Source organism: Fistularia commersonii, chromosome 18, assembly GCF_037954325.1.
Source record: "Fistularia commersonii isolate RoL2024-O1a breed Wild chromosome 18, RoL_Fcom_v1.0, whole genome shotgun sequence".
Taxonomy (NCBI): domain Eukaryota; kingdom Metazoa; phylum Chordata; class Actinopteri; order Syngnathiformes; family Fistulariidae; genus Fistularia; species Fistularia commersonii.
The window spans coordinates 7148900-7167866 of record NC_141301.1 but is presented as its reverse complement, the minus strand read 5'-3'; the positions used below and the strand labels follow the sequence as shown (position 1 = coordinate 7167866).

The 18967-nt window shown below is 36.4% G+C and overlaps 2 protein-coding genes and 1 pseudogene across 12 annotated transcripts in view; 2 read left to right on the top strand and 1 right to left on the bottom strand.

The window, feature by feature from the left end:
* LOC147224281 (uncharacterized) overlaps positions 1-940 on the bottom strand; it is a 40756-nt pseudogene extending 39816 nt beyond the window's left edge.
* Positions 941-4795: 3855 nt separating this feature from the next.
* mffa (mitochondrial fission factor a) lies at positions 4796-11705 on the top strand. 2 transcript variants are annotated; one of them, XM_086164752.1, is made up of 8 exons: positions 4796-4967; positions 5446-5724; positions 6526-6695; positions 6780-6871; positions 8699-8863; positions 10278-10334; positions 10535-10619; positions 10707-11705. In XM_086164752.1, the coding sequence occupies exons 2-8, from the start codon at positions 5511-5513 to the stop codon at positions 10836-10838; spliced, it is 915 nt and encodes a 304-aa protein (XP_086020878.1). In that variant the 5' UTR covers positions 4796-4967; positions 5446-5510; the 3' UTR covers positions 10839-11705. The 2 variants fall into 2 exon arrangements, with proteins under 2 accessions (XP_086020878.1, XP_086020879.1); XM_086164753.1 differs by lacking the exon at positions 8699-8863 and having other exon boundaries at positions 4797-4967.
* A 3767-nt stretch (positions 11706-15472) lies between these two features.
* The window catches only part of agfg1a (ArfGAP with FG repeats 1a), a 24004-nt gene continuing 20509 nt past the window's right edge, over positions 15473-18967 (top strand). For 9 of the 10 annotated variants that reach the window (XM_086164748.1, XM_086164747.1, XM_086164741.1 and 6 more), the window contains exon 1: positions 15473-15770. In XM_086164748.1, the coding sequence (XP_086020874.1) occupies positions 15604-15770 (167 nt within the window). In that variant the 5' untranslated portion in view covers positions 15473-15603. The remainder of the gene's footprint in view (positions 15771-18967) is intronic. The other variant, XM_086164743.1, reaches the window with a different exon arrangement.

Here is an 18967-nt window from a genome sequence, read left to right as displayed (position 1 = left end):
TATCTGACATTTTTTTTAGTTCTTTTTTTTTAACTTTACCTATTTGGTCATCCAGTTTGAGTTCTCCTTGAGGTTTTCTTTTAAAGTCTAATTCCTGACGATCATCACTGCCATGTTGGGATTCCAAGGCTGGCATGTACTTAAGAAACTCTGGAACCCTCTGGTAAAGCAGATCTGGTCATTTATGAACTCTAACTGCTCGTTCATATCTTCTTCCTCCAATTCTCTGTCATACAAAGCTAAAACAGTAGAAACGTGGTATAAAACATCTAAACACATAGTGAGACTTTTCCCTTTTAAACTATGAGATAAATTCTACTCATACATGCAGGAATGCTGATTCTGGTCCAAACGGAAACCCATCTTACAAAAACACTCACATGTTCCTGGGGTGTTTACAAAGTAGTGGTCACAGCCTGAGGCCTTTGCAAAGCACTCATCAATGTCTAGTTAACAAAAAAACAGATAATGTAAAAGTTATGAAAAAGGGCTGTTTCTTCAAACTACATTGTAATGCTATATTTAAACCGTAGTCATAAATGTATCAATTCTTCTCTTCCTTTCAGCCTCTCCCTTCAGGAGTCGCAACAGCGAATAAACCTTCTCCATCTCATCCAATGTAGCCTATCCTCTTCTCTCACCAACTAACTTGGGGACAAATAAATGCGCACCAGCACACCTGATTGACTTTATGGTTGTGTTATTGGACTTGAGGCCACATGTTCTGGACACTCAGGTGATGAGAGGGACGGAGCAGTCAACTGATCACCACCTGGTGGTGAGCTGGCTCTGATGGTGAGGGAGGTAGCCAGTCAGACCTAGCAGACCCAAACGCATTGTGAGGGTCTGTAGGGTACGTCTGGCGGAGTCCCCTGTCAGAAAACTCTGGCAGAGCTTCAGCCACATTCGGGGGGATATTGAGTCTGTTCCTTGCCTCCATTGTTGAAGTGGAAGACTGGAGCTGTAACCATAAGGTGGTTAGTGCCTGTCAAGGCGGTAACACCCGAACCTGTTGGTGGATCCCAACAGTGAAGGATGTGGTCAAGCTGAAGGAGGAGTCCTACCAATTTTTTCTGGCCTGTGGGGCTCTGGAGGCAGCTGACAGGTAACAACAGGCCAGGCAGCACGCAGCTGGGGTGGTTGCCAAGGCAAAAACTCGGACGTCGGAGGAATTTGGTGAGGCCATGGAGAATGATCCTCATAGGGGAAATTCCTTAAGCATTTACAAATATAAATATAAATATAAATATAAATATAAATATAAATATAAATATAAATATAGAGACAGAAGACAGAAGATAGCAATACATCCACAAATAGATAGCAACAAAAACAACAGCAGCTACAACATCAGGGATAATAATAGACAAAATAAAGGAACAGTGAGAGTGAAAAATACACAACCAGAACTAAACGACAATATAGTGTGACAATTGCAATGAATAAATCTTGATAGTAAATTGGCTTAGACTCCAATTGCCTCAGTAATAAACTCCAGCTCGCCACAATATGCACAGACATGGGGCTTTAAAATATCTTGATCGAAGGGTTGCAGCATACAATGTAGATTTTCGAATGTGTACATGGGGGGAAGAATTGGAAAAATAACAAAAAAGGAGGGTATCAATCACATGATCAATCGCTTTAAAAATGGCACCACAATAATCTCCAAAAAGCATCTGAGGAAGAGCCGAAAGTGATTGTGACTCCTTTCTAACAGATATTGCTCAATATATCCCCCAAATAGACAACAACTACAAGCAAACCTGTGATAAGCATCTGAAATTGCTGAACTTGACACTGCAGTGCGTCGACTACCTCCCAATAAAGCTCCAGGTTCAGATGGTCTCACAGGAGACTTCTATAGACATTTCCTGGAGGATATAAGGGAACTTCCCTTTCAGGTTTTCTTGGAAATCTTTGAAACTTGTTCACTTCCAACAACATTGAGATATGGGTTTATCATTTCCATCCAAAAACCCGGTAAAACAGAAGACCCATCACTCTCAGAAATTTGGACTATAAATTGTTTACCTACATCCTAGTTTCCCATCTCCAATCAGGAATCTCAGACATTATTGCAGAGACACATTTGGGCTTTCTAGAGGAAGATTAATCCACAATAATACAAGGCTTGTCATGGACATCATTGAATACAGAGACCTCATAGAGAATAATGGCTTCATATTCCCCTTAGACTTTTATAAAGCCTTTGATTTGGTCAAATTATCTTAGCAACGCGCGAACATTTTGGATTTTGATTAAAATTTAGAAATGCGATCTGTGGGCTCTAATAGAATATTAATACCTGTAGCTGTGTCACCCTACCAAGTGGCACCACTCCAAGCTTCCATATGGATGTGGGAATCCCCCAAGTTTGCCCCATCTCATCCTATTTATTTATACTAGCTACCGAAATGCTAGCCATTTATATATCAAAAATTGTAATGATATCCAAAAGTTAGACGTGTTGGCTACAGAAATTATTATTAGCCAGCTGGCAGATGACACAACTTTATTTCTGAAAAATTAACATCAAGTCCCAATAAGCATTGAAAAAATTAAAAACATTTCCAAGGCTTCAGGATTATCCTTAAACTTAAAGAAATGTGAACTTTTTGAGCTTCATGACTCACCACTGAAAAAAATATGCAGAGTTCCTATTAAATCAGAAATGAAATACTTGGGTATTTTCCTTTCTAAGGACCAAAAGTTAAATCAGTCCAAGACCACAGAATCTAAACTCAATGAAAGTAAAGCTAAATTGAATATATGACTCCAAAAGAATTTGTCAGTATTAGGCCGGATATATTTGACCAAAATGGAATGTTTATCTAGCTGTATATACCCAGTGTATTCCACTGCTATTCCAAATCAACTCATAAAATATATTAACCAAATAAAGTTTATCTTTATCTGGAGGAACAGACCACATTTTCTAAAAAAAATCACATATGGTGAAAGAAATAAGATCAGGAGGGCTGAAAGTGATTGATTTGGTTGAAATCCTGGATCAAGCATCATCATTCTTTTTAGTATTGTATTCCTAACCACTTATTCAACAAAGCCGGTGGCCTAAGTCAAGTGAACTGTGTATCTGACTACCCATACGCCCCGAGGCAAAAGAGACCCACTTCAAAATTATGAATGACATCTACCAATCCAAAGAATTATTGAGGGAATTTAATATTAAAGATAATACTAAAGATAATATTTGTACATTTTGTGAAGACAACATTGAAACCACAGACCATATACTTTTCTCATGCAAAAAAGTACAAGGCTTTTGGGCTAAAATGGATTAAAGACAAATTTCCATCTTTGCCAATTTCTTCCTCAAGAGATGATATGACATTTGGTTTACTTTTAAGAAACAAAGAGATGAACTCTATGTCAATGTTATTTTAGGCCTGGCCAAGTTCTTCATACACACAAACTGATTGCGAAAATGTTCAATATTTACAGTTTTATGACAGAGATTCCTTTTGAACCAAGTTAAATACATATTATATTCTCCTTGACATTTATTTATTTAATTAATTTATTTGTTTTTATTTGTTTTCTTTTTCGTCTAGCATTAAACATTTCTCACAAACCTATAATACTGTTAACTCGTACAGTTATGTGATTGCATACAAAGCGAATGTCCTTATGTCCTCATGCTTCCTCATCCCCGTTGGAATCATTGACATTCGATTCTACTGTGCCATGTTTCTTTGTACATATGTTAATCTGTTTATACTATTTGTGTTCAAAAAAATCTGAGGAAGAGCCTATGTTTCGCTCGAAACGTCATGCATGCGAGAATAATTTTTGTGTAATATTAAAAACACATAGCTTTCTTTCTGAAGCTCTTTTGGTGTGCGGATTTTTTTCACTTTTCGTCGACTTTTTCGATCTAGCACCAATCCCCAACTGGGTAGGGGATTTGCGTGTGTTTTTATTTTCCCGCTATTATCGCTTCTGTCACATCTTTCTGGAATTGTTCCTGTTACAAGTTGTAACCACAGTAGATGCCCTGAGCTCTTATTTTGAAGCATTAACAGAGAGCGGAAATGTGGTTAAGTGGGCTTTTCTGGGTAGTGATGGTGTGAATACGAAAGAAAAATAAAGAGCGGGACGTTACCCGTGAAAAACTGGAGTCTCCGCGTTTGTTATTTTGTCATTGTGCGTAGTATAGGCGACTTTCACACATCGAACACAACATTTTATAACCATACAACCATGGAGTTCTTTAAAATAGAACTAAGAGAATCTCAAAACAGTCATCGTTCTCATCAGTCGCAAAGGATTCTGGGGTTCCGCTGGCCAGTCCCCGCCCTCGCTACAGTATAGTCTATTATCACTCCTGTGTAGAGTTTGAATAAAAATCCGCTATGTGTTTACAAATATGTAATTGTGGTACCATTCTTAAAGAGCATGATCATGTGATTGACTCATTCCTTTTTGCGCACCTCTTGTTGGATATATCATGTCATATTAACATTTTGACATTATAACATTATCTTCACCGCTTTTCGAGAGCCGACTCGAGAAACCAATAATTTTAGTATCGGCGACTTTCACAAACCCTCGGCTACACTATTATCTATATCCAACAAGAAAAAAACGTACCTGCACATACTATAATTTAGAGCAATGCAAAAACTAGTTCAATGTTGCAACAGAAACGTTTAAAAGAACAAGCTGAATTAAAAATAATCTCAATTGGGTCACCTTCTGGCGAACCTCACTCACCGTATTGTGCTTTTAATTTGAATGATTTTTCTATAGTTACCTCACTTCCTCTTACAGTAAGGAAGGTTCGCGCGAGTTTCCTCCCCCATGTCAACATAGGAAGACGTCTTCACGTTAGCTAGTTATACTATAGTATTCTTTTGAACTAGCCCCATCAACGGTAAAATTGGTCGTTTCGCTTCGGGATTGAGTTACAGAAATCTAAGGAGATAGAGCCCCATCGCCAAACTGTAAGTTATATGAGCGTGTGAACTTGATATTACACCGTTTTGTTGGAAGCTAATTCTCATTGAGGGTAAAATATTATTACGATTGGCGTCGAGTCTGTGGCGTCATTGTTTTGCTGTAAACCACCAAACCGAAACTGTGTCGTACGTAAATAATAGTGGACGTTTAGTTGAAAAAGTCATATTGCATGCACTTGCTATTGTTTTAGCCTCTAAGTAATTTGCTGAATTAACGATAAAAAGACCAGTAAATATTTTGCTGCAATGTTCTCTTAAACCGCTAACGTTGTCAACACCTCGTGCGTTCCACTTAAACGTCACAAGGCACTGTGGTCGTCATGACTCAGTCTTTGTACATTTCAAACCTGTGCCTACGGCTCTTCAGCTACCACAGACTCTTCCATTCATGCATGTGACAGGGAATTGTCAGTAAAAATATATTAAAAAAAACTGTTGTGTGCTTCAACTCGAATTTTTACAGGACAGTGTGGCCAATAATTTGAACTGCTTCGCTGACAAACTCATCGAATCATTTCTCGGGACCCAATGAACGGAGCAGCGTTTCCTTCCCCTACGTCAGAGATGGCGGAAATAAACCGTATTCAGTACGAACTGGAGTATACGGAAGGGATCAGCCAGAGAATGCGGATCCCTGAGATGCTCAAAGTGGCGCCTCAAGCCCGCGAGGACCCGAATGTTGGCCCACAGGAGCCTCTTCACAGTGTCATAATGCAGGTCCCAGAGAGGCTTGTGATCACAGGTTGGCCAGACTTATTTCACGCCATTGTTGCCTATTATCTTGAGTCGCTGCAGGCTTTGAGCTCGTTTAACTGATTACTGTCATGGTTATTTAATTTGTTTTCTATTTAGCTAGATCACAGATAAGTCAACAGGACAACGAGAGGTGGTATACCATAAACTTTTCAAGCTCAATATTTTAGTGTAATCCCTTCTTGAATACTGTGGCTGCTGACATTGACATTTTATGTCTTAAGTTAATATTTTCATCAAACTGAAACCCCAAATCTTCCAAACAGCCAAATGTTCTATTAAACACAAGATTTTAAAATGTCTTGCTTTCGATATTCTGTCAGTCTCAACATTAATGCGAGCCTGATTTTTATGTTCAATCGAATCGGATGTCTCAGTATTTAGTTGGAAAGCTTTTAGACATGTGATTGTCTGTTTGATGTTGAATTGTTTTCTAAACTTGACATATACCGGTACCATGCAATAAGTAGTTACAGTCCAATCATATGTTGGAATTACCTTGACCATGATCACATATAAATATTGTTGTAATTGGTTTCTGGTCAGAAAACTAAATCAAAAACACCAATTGAAACATTATGCATTTTTGTTTTGTCTTTTTGGATTAAAAAAAAAAAATCCTGAACACACATCAATCAGACTTAATGCCATTATATATCATTTGAAGTTATAGAAAGTAATACGTGTGTGTGTGTGTGTGTGTGTGTGTGTGTGTGTGTGTGTGTGTGTGTGTGTGTGTGTGTGTGTGTGTGTGTGTGTGTGTGTGTAAAATCACGCTGTCATTCATCAGGAGACAGTAATGACCCCCAGTTTCCCAGACCCAGAGACCTAGACTTGATCCAGTCGACTCCTTTAGACACACTGTCATTGAAGACACCACCCAGAATCCTCACCCTTAATGAGCGGCCACTAGATTTCCTAGAAGAAGAGCAACCAGCTCCATCTGCTCCAGACAATGAGGTAAGTAAAAAATCAACAAGTCATCAAGTCATTTGATAATAGTAAATCTCAACTAAGATAAATAAGTTGTCATTGTTCTTGTAGTTGCGGCCCCAAGGACGGTTGCGACGGGAGCGCTCAGCTAGTGAGAATGCAGCATCCCGTCAATACGGTCAACCAAGGCATAATGATTTCTCGTGAGTATTACTTATGTTATACCATGAATCTAAACTGCATTAAATCCATCAAATTTTTTTCTGCATGAGCATGTTGCAGCTTTTTCTTTCAATTTGCCCCTTTTACCCTAACATGGCTGGGCCTCCAGGGTGTAAGCTTTTAGGTTTACAAATATTTTTTTATAAATCTTGTTGTTTATGCAACTGATACTTATCTCCTTCAACAAGACCAGCACAAATGATATAGTTCAGAGGGAGGACTTAGTTACAAGTTTTGTTTTTTCCTTAATCATGCCAACATCCAATTAATAAACTCTGCAAAAGAAAGTACCTATTCAACATGTCTGTCACTTATTATTAAAACCTAAATTTGACATGTGTCCTTCAATGAGGAACAGAATATTTGTTTATTTGGAAAAGTGGACTAAAATATGTGTATTATGTCATAAATCATGATCCACGTTCCCTGTAAGTAAAAACTTTTCATTTATATATATGTTAACTCACCACGATTTACATGGGTTGTTTATGCAATTTCTATATACCCTCTAGAGTGAGTCAAATATTGCCAAGGTCAGATTTATGTCCTTGAGAGAAGCAAAATTAAATTAGGATTTTGATCATTTTTAGGGCTTTCTCCCCACATTACCTATACTTGGATGGCTTGATAAAATCCTGACTTTGGTTTTCAAGACATAAATTATTTAAGTGTAACTTATATAAATCCTCACAATGAATGACATATGGCCCAGAAGAATGAAGAAGTACAGAGTACATAGATTGTATGAAATCTGTTGTGAAGATGGGCAAATAATGCAAGTAACAACCATCAAACATTAGCTCCAAATATTTTAAAAGCAACGCTTGTGTATTCTTTAGTTTCATGTCAAATCAAATGTTGACCAAAAAATCTATACCAGTTCTAAAGTTTTGTATCTTTTTGTTTGTTTTCCCTTATTTTTATCCATAATGGCTTAAACAAACAATGATTAACTTTTCATTCAATTCTGTTTTTGCAGAAGTTGAAGATCTCTGATTGTGTTGATTTTTATTTTAACATATGATAATTGTACTTCCTACTTTTATGCACAATTGTACAACTGGCCTTGTAGAGCAGTTGGATTAATGAATCACAAGGTAACATGCAAATCTATCTTGTTTGAAATTGTGTGATTGCACACATAGAAAATGTTCAGTTTATCCGTAATATTTTTCTTTGTAATGAAGCAATTGTAGATGCAAATTGAACAATGGTAGCACTTCCTAATGGTATTTTCTAAAATGAAGCAAATAATGGCAATGAAAGCAGTTTTTATCTGTTGACATCCCTCAACCTCAGTAATCCTAGACCAGTGTAGGTCCAATAATCTGATAGAGCCAGTAACCTGGCCCAAGTTGTATTTTGTTTTGTTTTATTTCATTTGACAGTGTGGCACATATTTGTACTTCTAGGTCTGCTCTCAAAACCATGAGGACCATTATCTAGATTACAGAAAAAAATCTTAAATTTGTATTGCATGCTGCACTTTACAACATTTGTGCAAGAGTAATCTTGTCAACATTTCAATAATTTAACACATTACTTAATTAAGTTCCACATGTCCATTCTGTATTGTTGAGTTTATTAAAAGCAAGTAAATGTCTACTTTACTACAGGTTCAATTGACAGTAGCCGTTCGATAATGCTTGTATTTGCTTTTAATTAGCTTTCAGTTTAACTAAAGATCAGGAGAATACCTTTCCTTTATTTCTTTCCCACATCTCCTCACCTTGCTCCCTCAATCCTATGTCTCCCTTTTTGTCTTTCTTCCCATTTTCCCTAAATTGGCTGCTCTAAATGGTGAACAGTGCAACACCACTCCCCCCAGCCACTTTCCTTCCTTGCCCCCCTCTGTCCGTGGCTGAAGAAGACCACAACCTGTACAGCGCTAGTGGTGTTTTATCATTCATCCAGTCCACTACACGTCGAGCTTACCAGCAGGTCCTGGAGGTCTTGGATGAGACCCCTCGCAGGTGACCTCCCAATCATCCCATTGTAAAAAAGCTCTGATACCGAGCTTGCTGGCTTATTTTTAGAGGACTACCCCACATCTCTTTTATATTATCTGGAAATTGAAGATGCGAGTGAATTGCATGATATTTTTAAAAATGAAGGCTTTAAGCTTTCCATGTTACATTCCAGAGGAAAAATCCACTTTAGGTGTTTTAACCACTTCAAAGTGTTTGATTCCCAATCCTCAGAAATCGTCATCCACTCAGTGACATTTTTTTTTTTTTTTTGTGGTTCTAGTTGTGTAGTAAGCTTGAAGTGAGATTGCTGTGTGGTTTTAGCCCAAGCACGATATTTCCATTTGACAAATTACTTACTAACAATATTAGTGCAATATTTATTAAAAAATGTATAAGTATATATTGAGCTGGTTTAAATTCTCAGTTAAGGAATAAAGAGCTCTGTTACTGAAAAACAACATACATGTGCCTTCTTTAAGGACAAACATTATTAAACCTGCAAAAACCAAAGATTTTTGTGGGGCAGGGAGAAACAAAAGTAATGTATTTTACTATTATCATCATCATTTCATTTTAATCAGTTTGTTACACTTCTTACATTAATTAAGGCCAAGAAATAGGATTGAGACTCAAAAGTCAGTTTATCTTTTTTTTTACTCTTTTTTTTTTTTTTGCAAGATATAGAATTAAGAATTGTCTATGCTTGTTTTTTTGCATTTATCTATTTTGATATTCCCTATTTTTAATTTTTTTATTCAAAAGCTATTCTATTCTATTCTGCAGTATATTGAGTCTATTTGGTCTGACGCTAATGCTCGGTAATCAAGGAGTTATCAACTTACCTTACATGTGTGGGGAAAAATACAGAAATTACTAAAAAAAACTCAATAATTTGTCTGTCTACCAAGGCAGGTCTTTAGTTTGAGTCTCTTTAATTTTTATTTAAAGTCAAAGGATGTAACAAGTAATATTACACCCCAAACACATCTCAAAGAGCTAGCCTAAGGAAGTATGCAAGAGACCAACAAATGGTTCAGAGCTCTGATTTGTTGCATGATCCTTTTTAAGGTTTTCAAAGCAAAATGCCTATTTGACAATGCTCCCCTCTCACATTTAAATTAGCACACTCATCAGGCTCAAAAATTTAGATTAGGTAAACTTTTTTTATTAGATTTAAAGAAAAAGAAAATACTTTTTGATGTATGCATTTGTCTGTTCAGATAGTCTCCTGTATTGGCTTAGATAGAAGGTACAATCAAATTGAGAACACTGAATAATCTGATTAGAGGTTTGTTTACATTTAGCAGGTATTCATATGAAGCGAATAAGGATAATATGCATGAATTCAATAAAGTACTATTTGAGTTCTATCTCTTACTTTCCCCTTTCCCAAACCCATCTTTCTCCATCTTTGTAGCAAACCATCTCTGCGAGGGGGGTCAGCTTCAGGCTCCAACCCCCTGCATGAATCCAGGTAACTCTATTCAGAGCTCTGTATCTATTCTGTTCCTGCCCTTTTCACCAGCCTTCCCTATGCATTACCCTCATTTCAGGCCAAGAAATAGGATTTAATTTTCAAAATGTAATCTGCTTGAATATAAAATAATGTGAAAAGTAGAAGTTATAATTGGAACACTCCCATGATTGATACCCCATTACTATTCTTGTTTAAAGGCTTGCATTATCAACATATGAAGGCTCACTGGATGGCGGTCCTGATGACCTGACTGTGGTTGATGCAGCCACACTTAGACGACAGGTATGATCTTAACATAACATTGGTTTTGTGGAATGAGAGCTGATCTGCAAACCCGAGGGTAAAAATATATTTTTTTTACATTCATAGCTCATCAAGTTGAATCGAAGACTCCAACTTTTAGAAGAAGAAAATAAAGAACGAGCAAAACGAGAGATGATCTTATATTCAGTTACAGTGGCTTTTTGGCTCATCAATACCTGGGTGTGGCTACGACGTTAGACCTGGTCTTGTCTTTTAGTTGATAACCCAAACTCCTTATTTTATCTATCAAATGCTACTCCCTGTGCTTTTTCTATGTAAAGATCACATCTGTAAGCAACGTGCTGCAGCATACCTGTTTTATTTATTCTTTTTTTTTAGATTAAATACATGTACAGTTTTATTTTTCTATGCATTCATTGATTTTGTTTTTTAAGTTCTGTTTTTAATTATAAATCTTCTTGCCTAAGCATGACTTGTAAATATTTGTTGCCTGGAAAGGATTGTCATTCAGTGAATGGTGGAAAAAGGAATTTGAAGCCAATGATGTGGATGTGTAATAAAGCTTCTATAATGCAGATAGAATTATATGTAACTAGAGCTTGGAAATGTAATACAATTTAGTACAACCATATGTATAAGCATTTATCCTCAATTCTTGTTCAAATCTACCTAGTTATCTGAAGTGGTATTTAAGTGAATTTGTGTTTTTAAGAAAAGGTAAACTATTTGTTTCATTACTTTTTTTTCCTTTATATACTTCATCATTTTATTGCTTGTCGTTTTTGTATATAAGTATTATTTCTTGGCTTGGAGAGGAATTAAAGAGCCATTCACTTTCTTTCCACTGGAAACAACAGGTATAAACCTTTACATCTTAAGTCTGAAACATACCATGTGAATAAATATAGTATGTATAGTGACTAGCCTCTGTTAGTGGGTACTTGCTGCTGTATTCCCTTATATTTGCAGGTGACATAACTGAGCCTCATCCTTTCCTTCCTATTTGAATTTAAATTTGGTCTCCTAACAATTGTGTCGTGTATAGGTCAAATTGACTGGCTTGAAAATTTATGCCCAAAGTAATAGGAAATAAATTCTTAAAAAGGTGTCATGTGTCTAATATTAATAGATGTTTTGATCATGATGGCCACAAAACATCTATGTACAATATGATCTAGAAGAGAATTCCCTCAACAAAACTAATGTGTTATCTGTTATAGTGTCACTTTATATTAAGATGCCAATGCATGCATATTGTGCCTTTTTTCATTTCAGAGCTGCTTTTAAACCATTTCCAAATACTTAATATAGCACTTGAGTCAATGGTCTTACTCAGATTTATCTCATTTTGGGCTGCATGTGAGTTACTGTTATTAAAAACTTATAAAATTGGGCTCGCTGCACCAAAATGTGAAAGTGATGGCTTCTGCATTGTACCTCCATCAAGCACCAATAATGATAGAATATTTTGTAAGTAAGTTTGGGGGGTAAATTTGTGGCATTAATTATGAGCTAGAATTGATTTCCTGTAGCATCATAAGAAAAAAAATAAGCTTTGTCTGGACCAAAAGAGGAACTTCTTCATTTCCCTGCTTATTTTCTGAGTCACCACAGAAGTCTTGTGTATCCAAATCATGGATATCATGAAAAAACAGGAATCAACCCTCATTTGTATTCCAACTCCCTCTGATTTAAAGACTTACATTGCTCTGATGTGATTTACTGACTGTTCACTCCCTACCTCATGTTTTAAAACATCACTTTTGTCTCTGAGAATGACTCAATAGAGCACAGGTGTCAAATTTAGTGCATGGCAATATAATAATAATAATAATAATACATGGGATTTTTATAGCGCTTTTCATGACACTCAATATGGCCTGCTAGTAGACTCAATCGCCCCGCAAGATTATTTTGCAAGGCCAAAAATGAGCTGTGACTTTTACAATGAAAGAAACTTATTTGTTATGTCTTAGTTATGCCATGATTTTACCTGTACGGCCCACTTGAGAATCGGTTTTCCTCCATATGACCCTGGAGCTAAAATGAGTACCGGTATCCCTGCAATAGAGAATGTTCTTACAAGTTTTAAATACTCCTTCCTTGTGTTTTCTCATTAGGAGTCTAGGGGAAGTTTCTCCTAAAATAAAAAAAGACCAAAATGTGTAAGAATATGTCTACATTGAGAGAAACACATGTTCAACTGTTTTTTTTTTTTATCCCTTGTCCCTTATTTGGTTTTTAGAGCCTTAATATGGTTGCCTGAGGACACCAACATAATTCATAAGCATAGCATAAATAAAAACACAAAATACATAAAATCGTGTTTTTATTTCTGTTGAAGCAACACTTAATAGATAACACACTATTATTTACAATCAATCTTTGCATGATCATAGGTAAGTTGTGGCATCATCCTTCAGGACATTATTTTAGGCCTGCAGTTCAACCATTGTTTTTTTAGTACGAGGACAAAAAATCAGTGTCCTTAAAATGCCGGGAGACATATCCATCACACTGAATCTATGCCCTCAAATAATCTCAGTTTATTTAACAATGAAGTACAGTGTTCAGGAGAGTGTTCTCTGTGATGTGTATATGCTTGCCAGACTCATGAGGCTGTTTTTTTTTTAGGTTTGGTATTACCCAAAGTGTATATAAGTTTCTTTTTAAAGGAACAAGCAACAGCAACAAACACTTCATGATTCTGTTTTTCAAAATGCTTTGTTGCCAAATACTCTGTGTAGAAGTCTAAAGCTCTTAATACATGAGAAAGACTTAAAATTCAAGAAGGTCATGAACAAGTATTAACAACTTTCTTCCACAACTCTTAATAATGGATAGGCCAAATCTCATCATATAAAATGGTGACTTTTAAATTTGAATTCATGGACATAACATCTCTAAAACAGTGAATTACACAGTGTAGTAATCTGCAATTTTTCAGAAGTGAATTGAGTCTGTGGCAACAGGGACTTTCATTTGATACCCATCTCAATCAATTAAGTATACTACTTCGATGAGCTGTTTTAGAAGGGGATGAATATTCTATATAGAAGAAGACAAAAGACCTTTGTCACAGTCTGTTATACATAGGGCACAACATCAGCAAAATTTGATCACTGCATTTAACCCATCATAGATGAACCATTAGCAGAGGGCAGCTACTGCACAGCAGCAGGGGAGTGATTTAGGGGTTCAGCGTCTTGCTCAACACCACCTCCACAGGCTAGAAGGAGCTGGAAATCGAACCAGGAATATTCAGTTCAAAGGACACCACTCAAACCCACTTAGCCACACTACCCTCTCATACGCTCTCCAAAAACTGAATATAACACTCGAGTCAATGGTCTTACTCAGATTTATGCCATTTTGGGCTGCATATGTTTGCTGTCATTAAAAATGAATAAAACTGGGCTGGTCATATCTAAATGTGAAAGTGATGGCTTCTGCACTGTTCTCCCATCAAGCATCAATAATGACAGAATATTTGGTAAGTTTTCAGTGTCAACTAATGGCATTAGTTTGGAGCTAGGATTGATTTGATGTAGCATCTTAAGAAATATCAAATTATATCACAAGATATTAACTTATGACATTTTTACAGAGGTAATAATGTATCACATTCAGTGGAAGATATGTCATATGAATTGTCTGAAATTTTCACAATGTGATATTACATATGGACATTATATACAAGAAAGGCCATAGTTCAGTGTTGACTAGGGCCGTTCTATACGTAGTTATTGACATGTTTTACATTTCAAGCAAAACAGATGAATTTATTAACTGCCGACCGTATTTAAATGTACCCAATGTCAGCTGAAATTGACTCCACCGCCAACGGTTCAGTGTAATAGGTAAGCGATACTGAATGAATGATTCCCCTTCAAAATGTGACTGCGAGTGAGCCAAATGCTCTTTTTCCTCGATGATGACTGACAGTAACATCCTACACTGCCCTGGCACTTTGATTGCCCGCTGTAGTAAATAATAAACGTTAAACAAGGCCGAGGTGAAAGCAACTGTATCGAGTGGAAGGTCTCAGCAAACTATGACCACACTAATGAAAGTGGCAGAAGCACACTAGAGCATTTAAGGTTGTGACTACTATATTACTCCTTCGTGCAGATAAAAGTGGAATTCATAAACTACTTAGTTAGATCTTCAGCAAATTTTACTTCAATCTGTCAAGTTTTAAACATCAGTTACTCCAGGCAGAGCGGAGTCGTGTTAGGTTGCAACTAGACGAATTAGTAACAATAGCCATAGCAATAATTTTCCGCAATTTCTTCGTCGCAGTGAGCGCAATTGCGTTACTCATTCAGAGTGGGGCGCTGATTGTTTGTTAATGACATGAATAACGGTACTTTGCAGACAAGATAGTTCATGTCCTTTTCAATGTTCCAAACTGTCGAACTGTTTCTCATGGGAAATTACTGGGATACGTCCGGGCAATATTTTCTCATGTTTACCGTAAACCTCTTCGGTACAATGACCACGAATATAGTTGTCTATTTGTTACTCCAAAATGCGAACAAAAAGAATAAATAAATTAAACGTTTAATCGTACAATGGAAGATTACATTTTAAAAAACGCCCATATTTAATTGGATTTTCGTGAACAATGTAGCAACGCTACCACCCAGCTTTTATGAAAACGACGCTTTTAGAATGAATACATCATTTTGAATGAATATTGGTAAGCAGAGGATACGCAAGGCAGTCGTGGTACAAAAATAAAGGTCGAATCTCGGTATTTCAACGAAGCCGGAAGTTCGAGAATGTATTATCTTGATTAGTCTACGAACAAGATCTGACGCCTCTAACTCCTTGTTCGAGGAGTCGCAAGCCCCCCCGCCCCCCACCTTTACAACATAGCTACCTTCCTTACCACTCTTAGGTAACACGGGTCGCAAACCGTCAAGAAGCAAGCGTACACGCCTTTATTTTAGTTCTCGCTGGTTATCCAGACTTGCCCGTTTTTATTTAATCCCTTACCATGGCGGCGAGTGCGAAGCGTAAGCAAGAGGAGAAACACCTGAAGATGCTCAGAGAAATGACGAGTTTGCCTGCCAACCGAAAGTGCTTTGACTGTGACCAGCGCGGCCCAACCTATGCCAACATGACTGTCGGTTCCTTCGTATGTACCTCCTGTTCTGGCATCCTGTAAGTCGCAACTTACTGCCTGACCTTAACATAGACATGACGCGCACGACATAACGGCTAATGTTTTGCCTAACTCGTACTTCGCTAACCCCCGTAAGCAATTAGCGAACTAGCACCAGCTAATGGTAATTTGTTTGATAGTGTGACTTTCGATGGTCTGTCATTGTCTTGCTACATAGGGTGGGGTGTAGAGGAGTGCCAACATCCAGGACGGCAAGGCTAGCAACTGCTCGCAATGATTTTATCTCAAATGAAAGCCACGAAACTTGACAGTTGCTAGCCTTGTCATCTGACACGGTAGCCATCTGTTAACTACCAGTTGCTGGTAACGGTTAAGAAGCGTCGGTGTGTAATGAGATATTTACTATTGTCTTTTGTGGATCCCTTGTAAACACATTCTCTGTATATGAACCAATTAACCAATATGTGTGTATATCTATATATCTATGTCTATATATCTATCTATGTATATATATATATATATATATATATATATATATATTGGTTCATTTCAGTCAACTTTTATCCAGTTACTAGCCCTCCTAATGGTGAACGTTTAATTTCGGAAGCTTGTCATCTGACCATGCTATATTATCATGGCATTATGGATTTTTTAATAATCCATATTCGTTTTAAACTTGTCAAACTGGTATCATGCCTCGCTGTCTGAAATGCTATCATTATCCATTTGAAAGATCCAAATAAGATGTTGGTTGGTAAACTTTTATAAACCTTAAATATATTAAACAACATCAATTGATTGAGTTGAGTTGTGTTCTATGATAATTTGCACACAACGTAACCACAATTTCAATGATTTGCTGTGCAGTTGTGTAATCAAACAGCTGCAGTTTGGGATAACTTTCTTTCAGTTCAGTTCTGAAGATATCCTATGCCCCCTCACTGTTTAAATATTGCATGCTAAAATGTTTTCTTTTGGTGTTGTTTCTGAATTTGAATGTGCTGGATTGTGATAGTGACTTGCACATTATTATTATTATTATTATTATTATTTATTATTATTATTATTATTATTGTCAACTAGGTAATATAATGTTATTCGTATGACACATACCTATATGCATATATGATGTGAGAGAGAGCACCGTAGTAGAAAGTGTTTTTTCTTATAAGTCTGTGGAGGTTCTCAGTCATCCAGGTCATGGTCAATCATCTGATTGCCCATGACCTGATTGACCAGTCTTCACAGACATGTTTTATTTCCTTTTAATTAACCATCCAATTTGTCGACTCATGTTGATATGATTTAAGTTGATACATTTTTGGCCCGCTGAAAATTGAATTCCAGCAACAAACATCAATTTTGAAAATAATTTTTACTCAGGTTTTGTTGTATTGGTTTTCAACCCATTCCCTGTGAATTGATGGCTTAAATGGGAATTAATAAAATTCTCAGTGCAGTGATTATCATTCCATAATTTTTTGGGAAATCACTGAGTTATTGCTCAGTTTTTAATAGTGCATACTGTTTCCAAACTCAAGTCCCTTCGTATGTCAAATGTCTCCCTTTTTCCCTTGTTTACTCAATTCTTTCATTCTCAGATTATAGACTGGAATAACCGTTGTTTTCTTGCAAAATTGGCCTTATCTTTACGAACTGTATATTTCATATAAATAGAATTTAACATCGCATAAAATACACATTATTTGCACATTTTGTGATTGTGTTCCTTGCCCTCGTTTTTCACTTTTACCAGTTTGTTTGCAGGGACTGCAGCGCAAACATCCGATCTTCTTGCCTTATGGCATAAAAGAGTTCATTTTATTTCTAGCGTTACTGGCACATCAGCATTATTGACTGATATAACTTTGAGCTTTAATATGAGCATGACCTCAAATACTGATAATTGTTTGTTTTTGTTTTTTTTTTAAATAAATATAAGATAAACACACACACACATATATATATATATATATATATATATATATATATATGTGTGTGTGTGTGTGTGTGTTAGATATATAAAGTATATATAATGACATAAAGTATATATAATGACATAAATAAACAATCAAATGAAATCTAATAAATAGGTACAGTATATCTGAAGACGAAATCCAAAATATATGTCCCCAGTTCTTTGTCGCTTAAGCTTGCCATTCTTAACTCTCACCTTCTGGTCATGTCTTTCTCTTTTAAGTTTTACTCATAACTACTTGAATGGTGTCAGTGGTGTGTTGAGTGGTGTCAGCTTGAGGTATGCATAAAGTATGACGTAATTGTTGACTGAAGTTTTATACCTTTCCAGTACATCATTAGCAAGTTATTTGTGTGAAACAGGAAATAGTGTAAATGTTATAATGTTGCATTCACTGTATCTAGCTATAGAACAGAAAAAAATGCATCATGAGAGAGTGCCCTAAGATGCATGCTCAGGCTTGATGAATTGTTTTGACTACTGCCACACTGTCTTATTCTAAATCAACTACAATCCTCTCCTGAAGTAAGGCAAAAGCCTGCCACATGGATAGCTTTGCAGGGATACCGTTTGAATTTATAACAACAGTGCTTACATGAGGTGCAATATCTTAAAAAGATCCAAAAAATGTCCACATGATAATCAATTCATATTACTCATTATATGCAGCACAGCATAATCCATCTAATGATTAAGCGTGCTGCATTTACTGTATCTCTGTGCATCCTTTTTCTTTTTCCCCATGACAAGTTTGGAATGTTGTTCTTGAAACATTTTGAATCCATGTTAACAATTACAGTCCTTTATACCATTTTGAAAGAATGACATTAAAACAAACAAGATACATTCTCTGGAAGATAGAACATTTGTCCTATAAGTGCTGCAAATTCTGCAACTCCAGTGGGACATTATAGTGTAATTTTTGGATCCTCATGCCAGCTCACTTGTTTATTGGTTCAAAGTGCAGTTTTTTAATTTTTTTTAATAAGTGCCTTTGACTGGTTAACAGACATTACAGCAGTAATGGTGGTAGGATTTTTGAATATCTGTCTGTCTATCTTCCATCTTTCATCATATATAATTTTTTTTTTCCCCAATTTTTATTTGCATATATAGTTTTGGCTACAGAGAGTGTTTACTTGTCTATGGTTTACCCCAGAGGTACAATGATAATGTACTAAACATGCATCTCCTGCATACTTGTGACTGTTTGATGGGTGGAGTTTGACTCCACTCTGTAAACAAGTTTCTTATGAA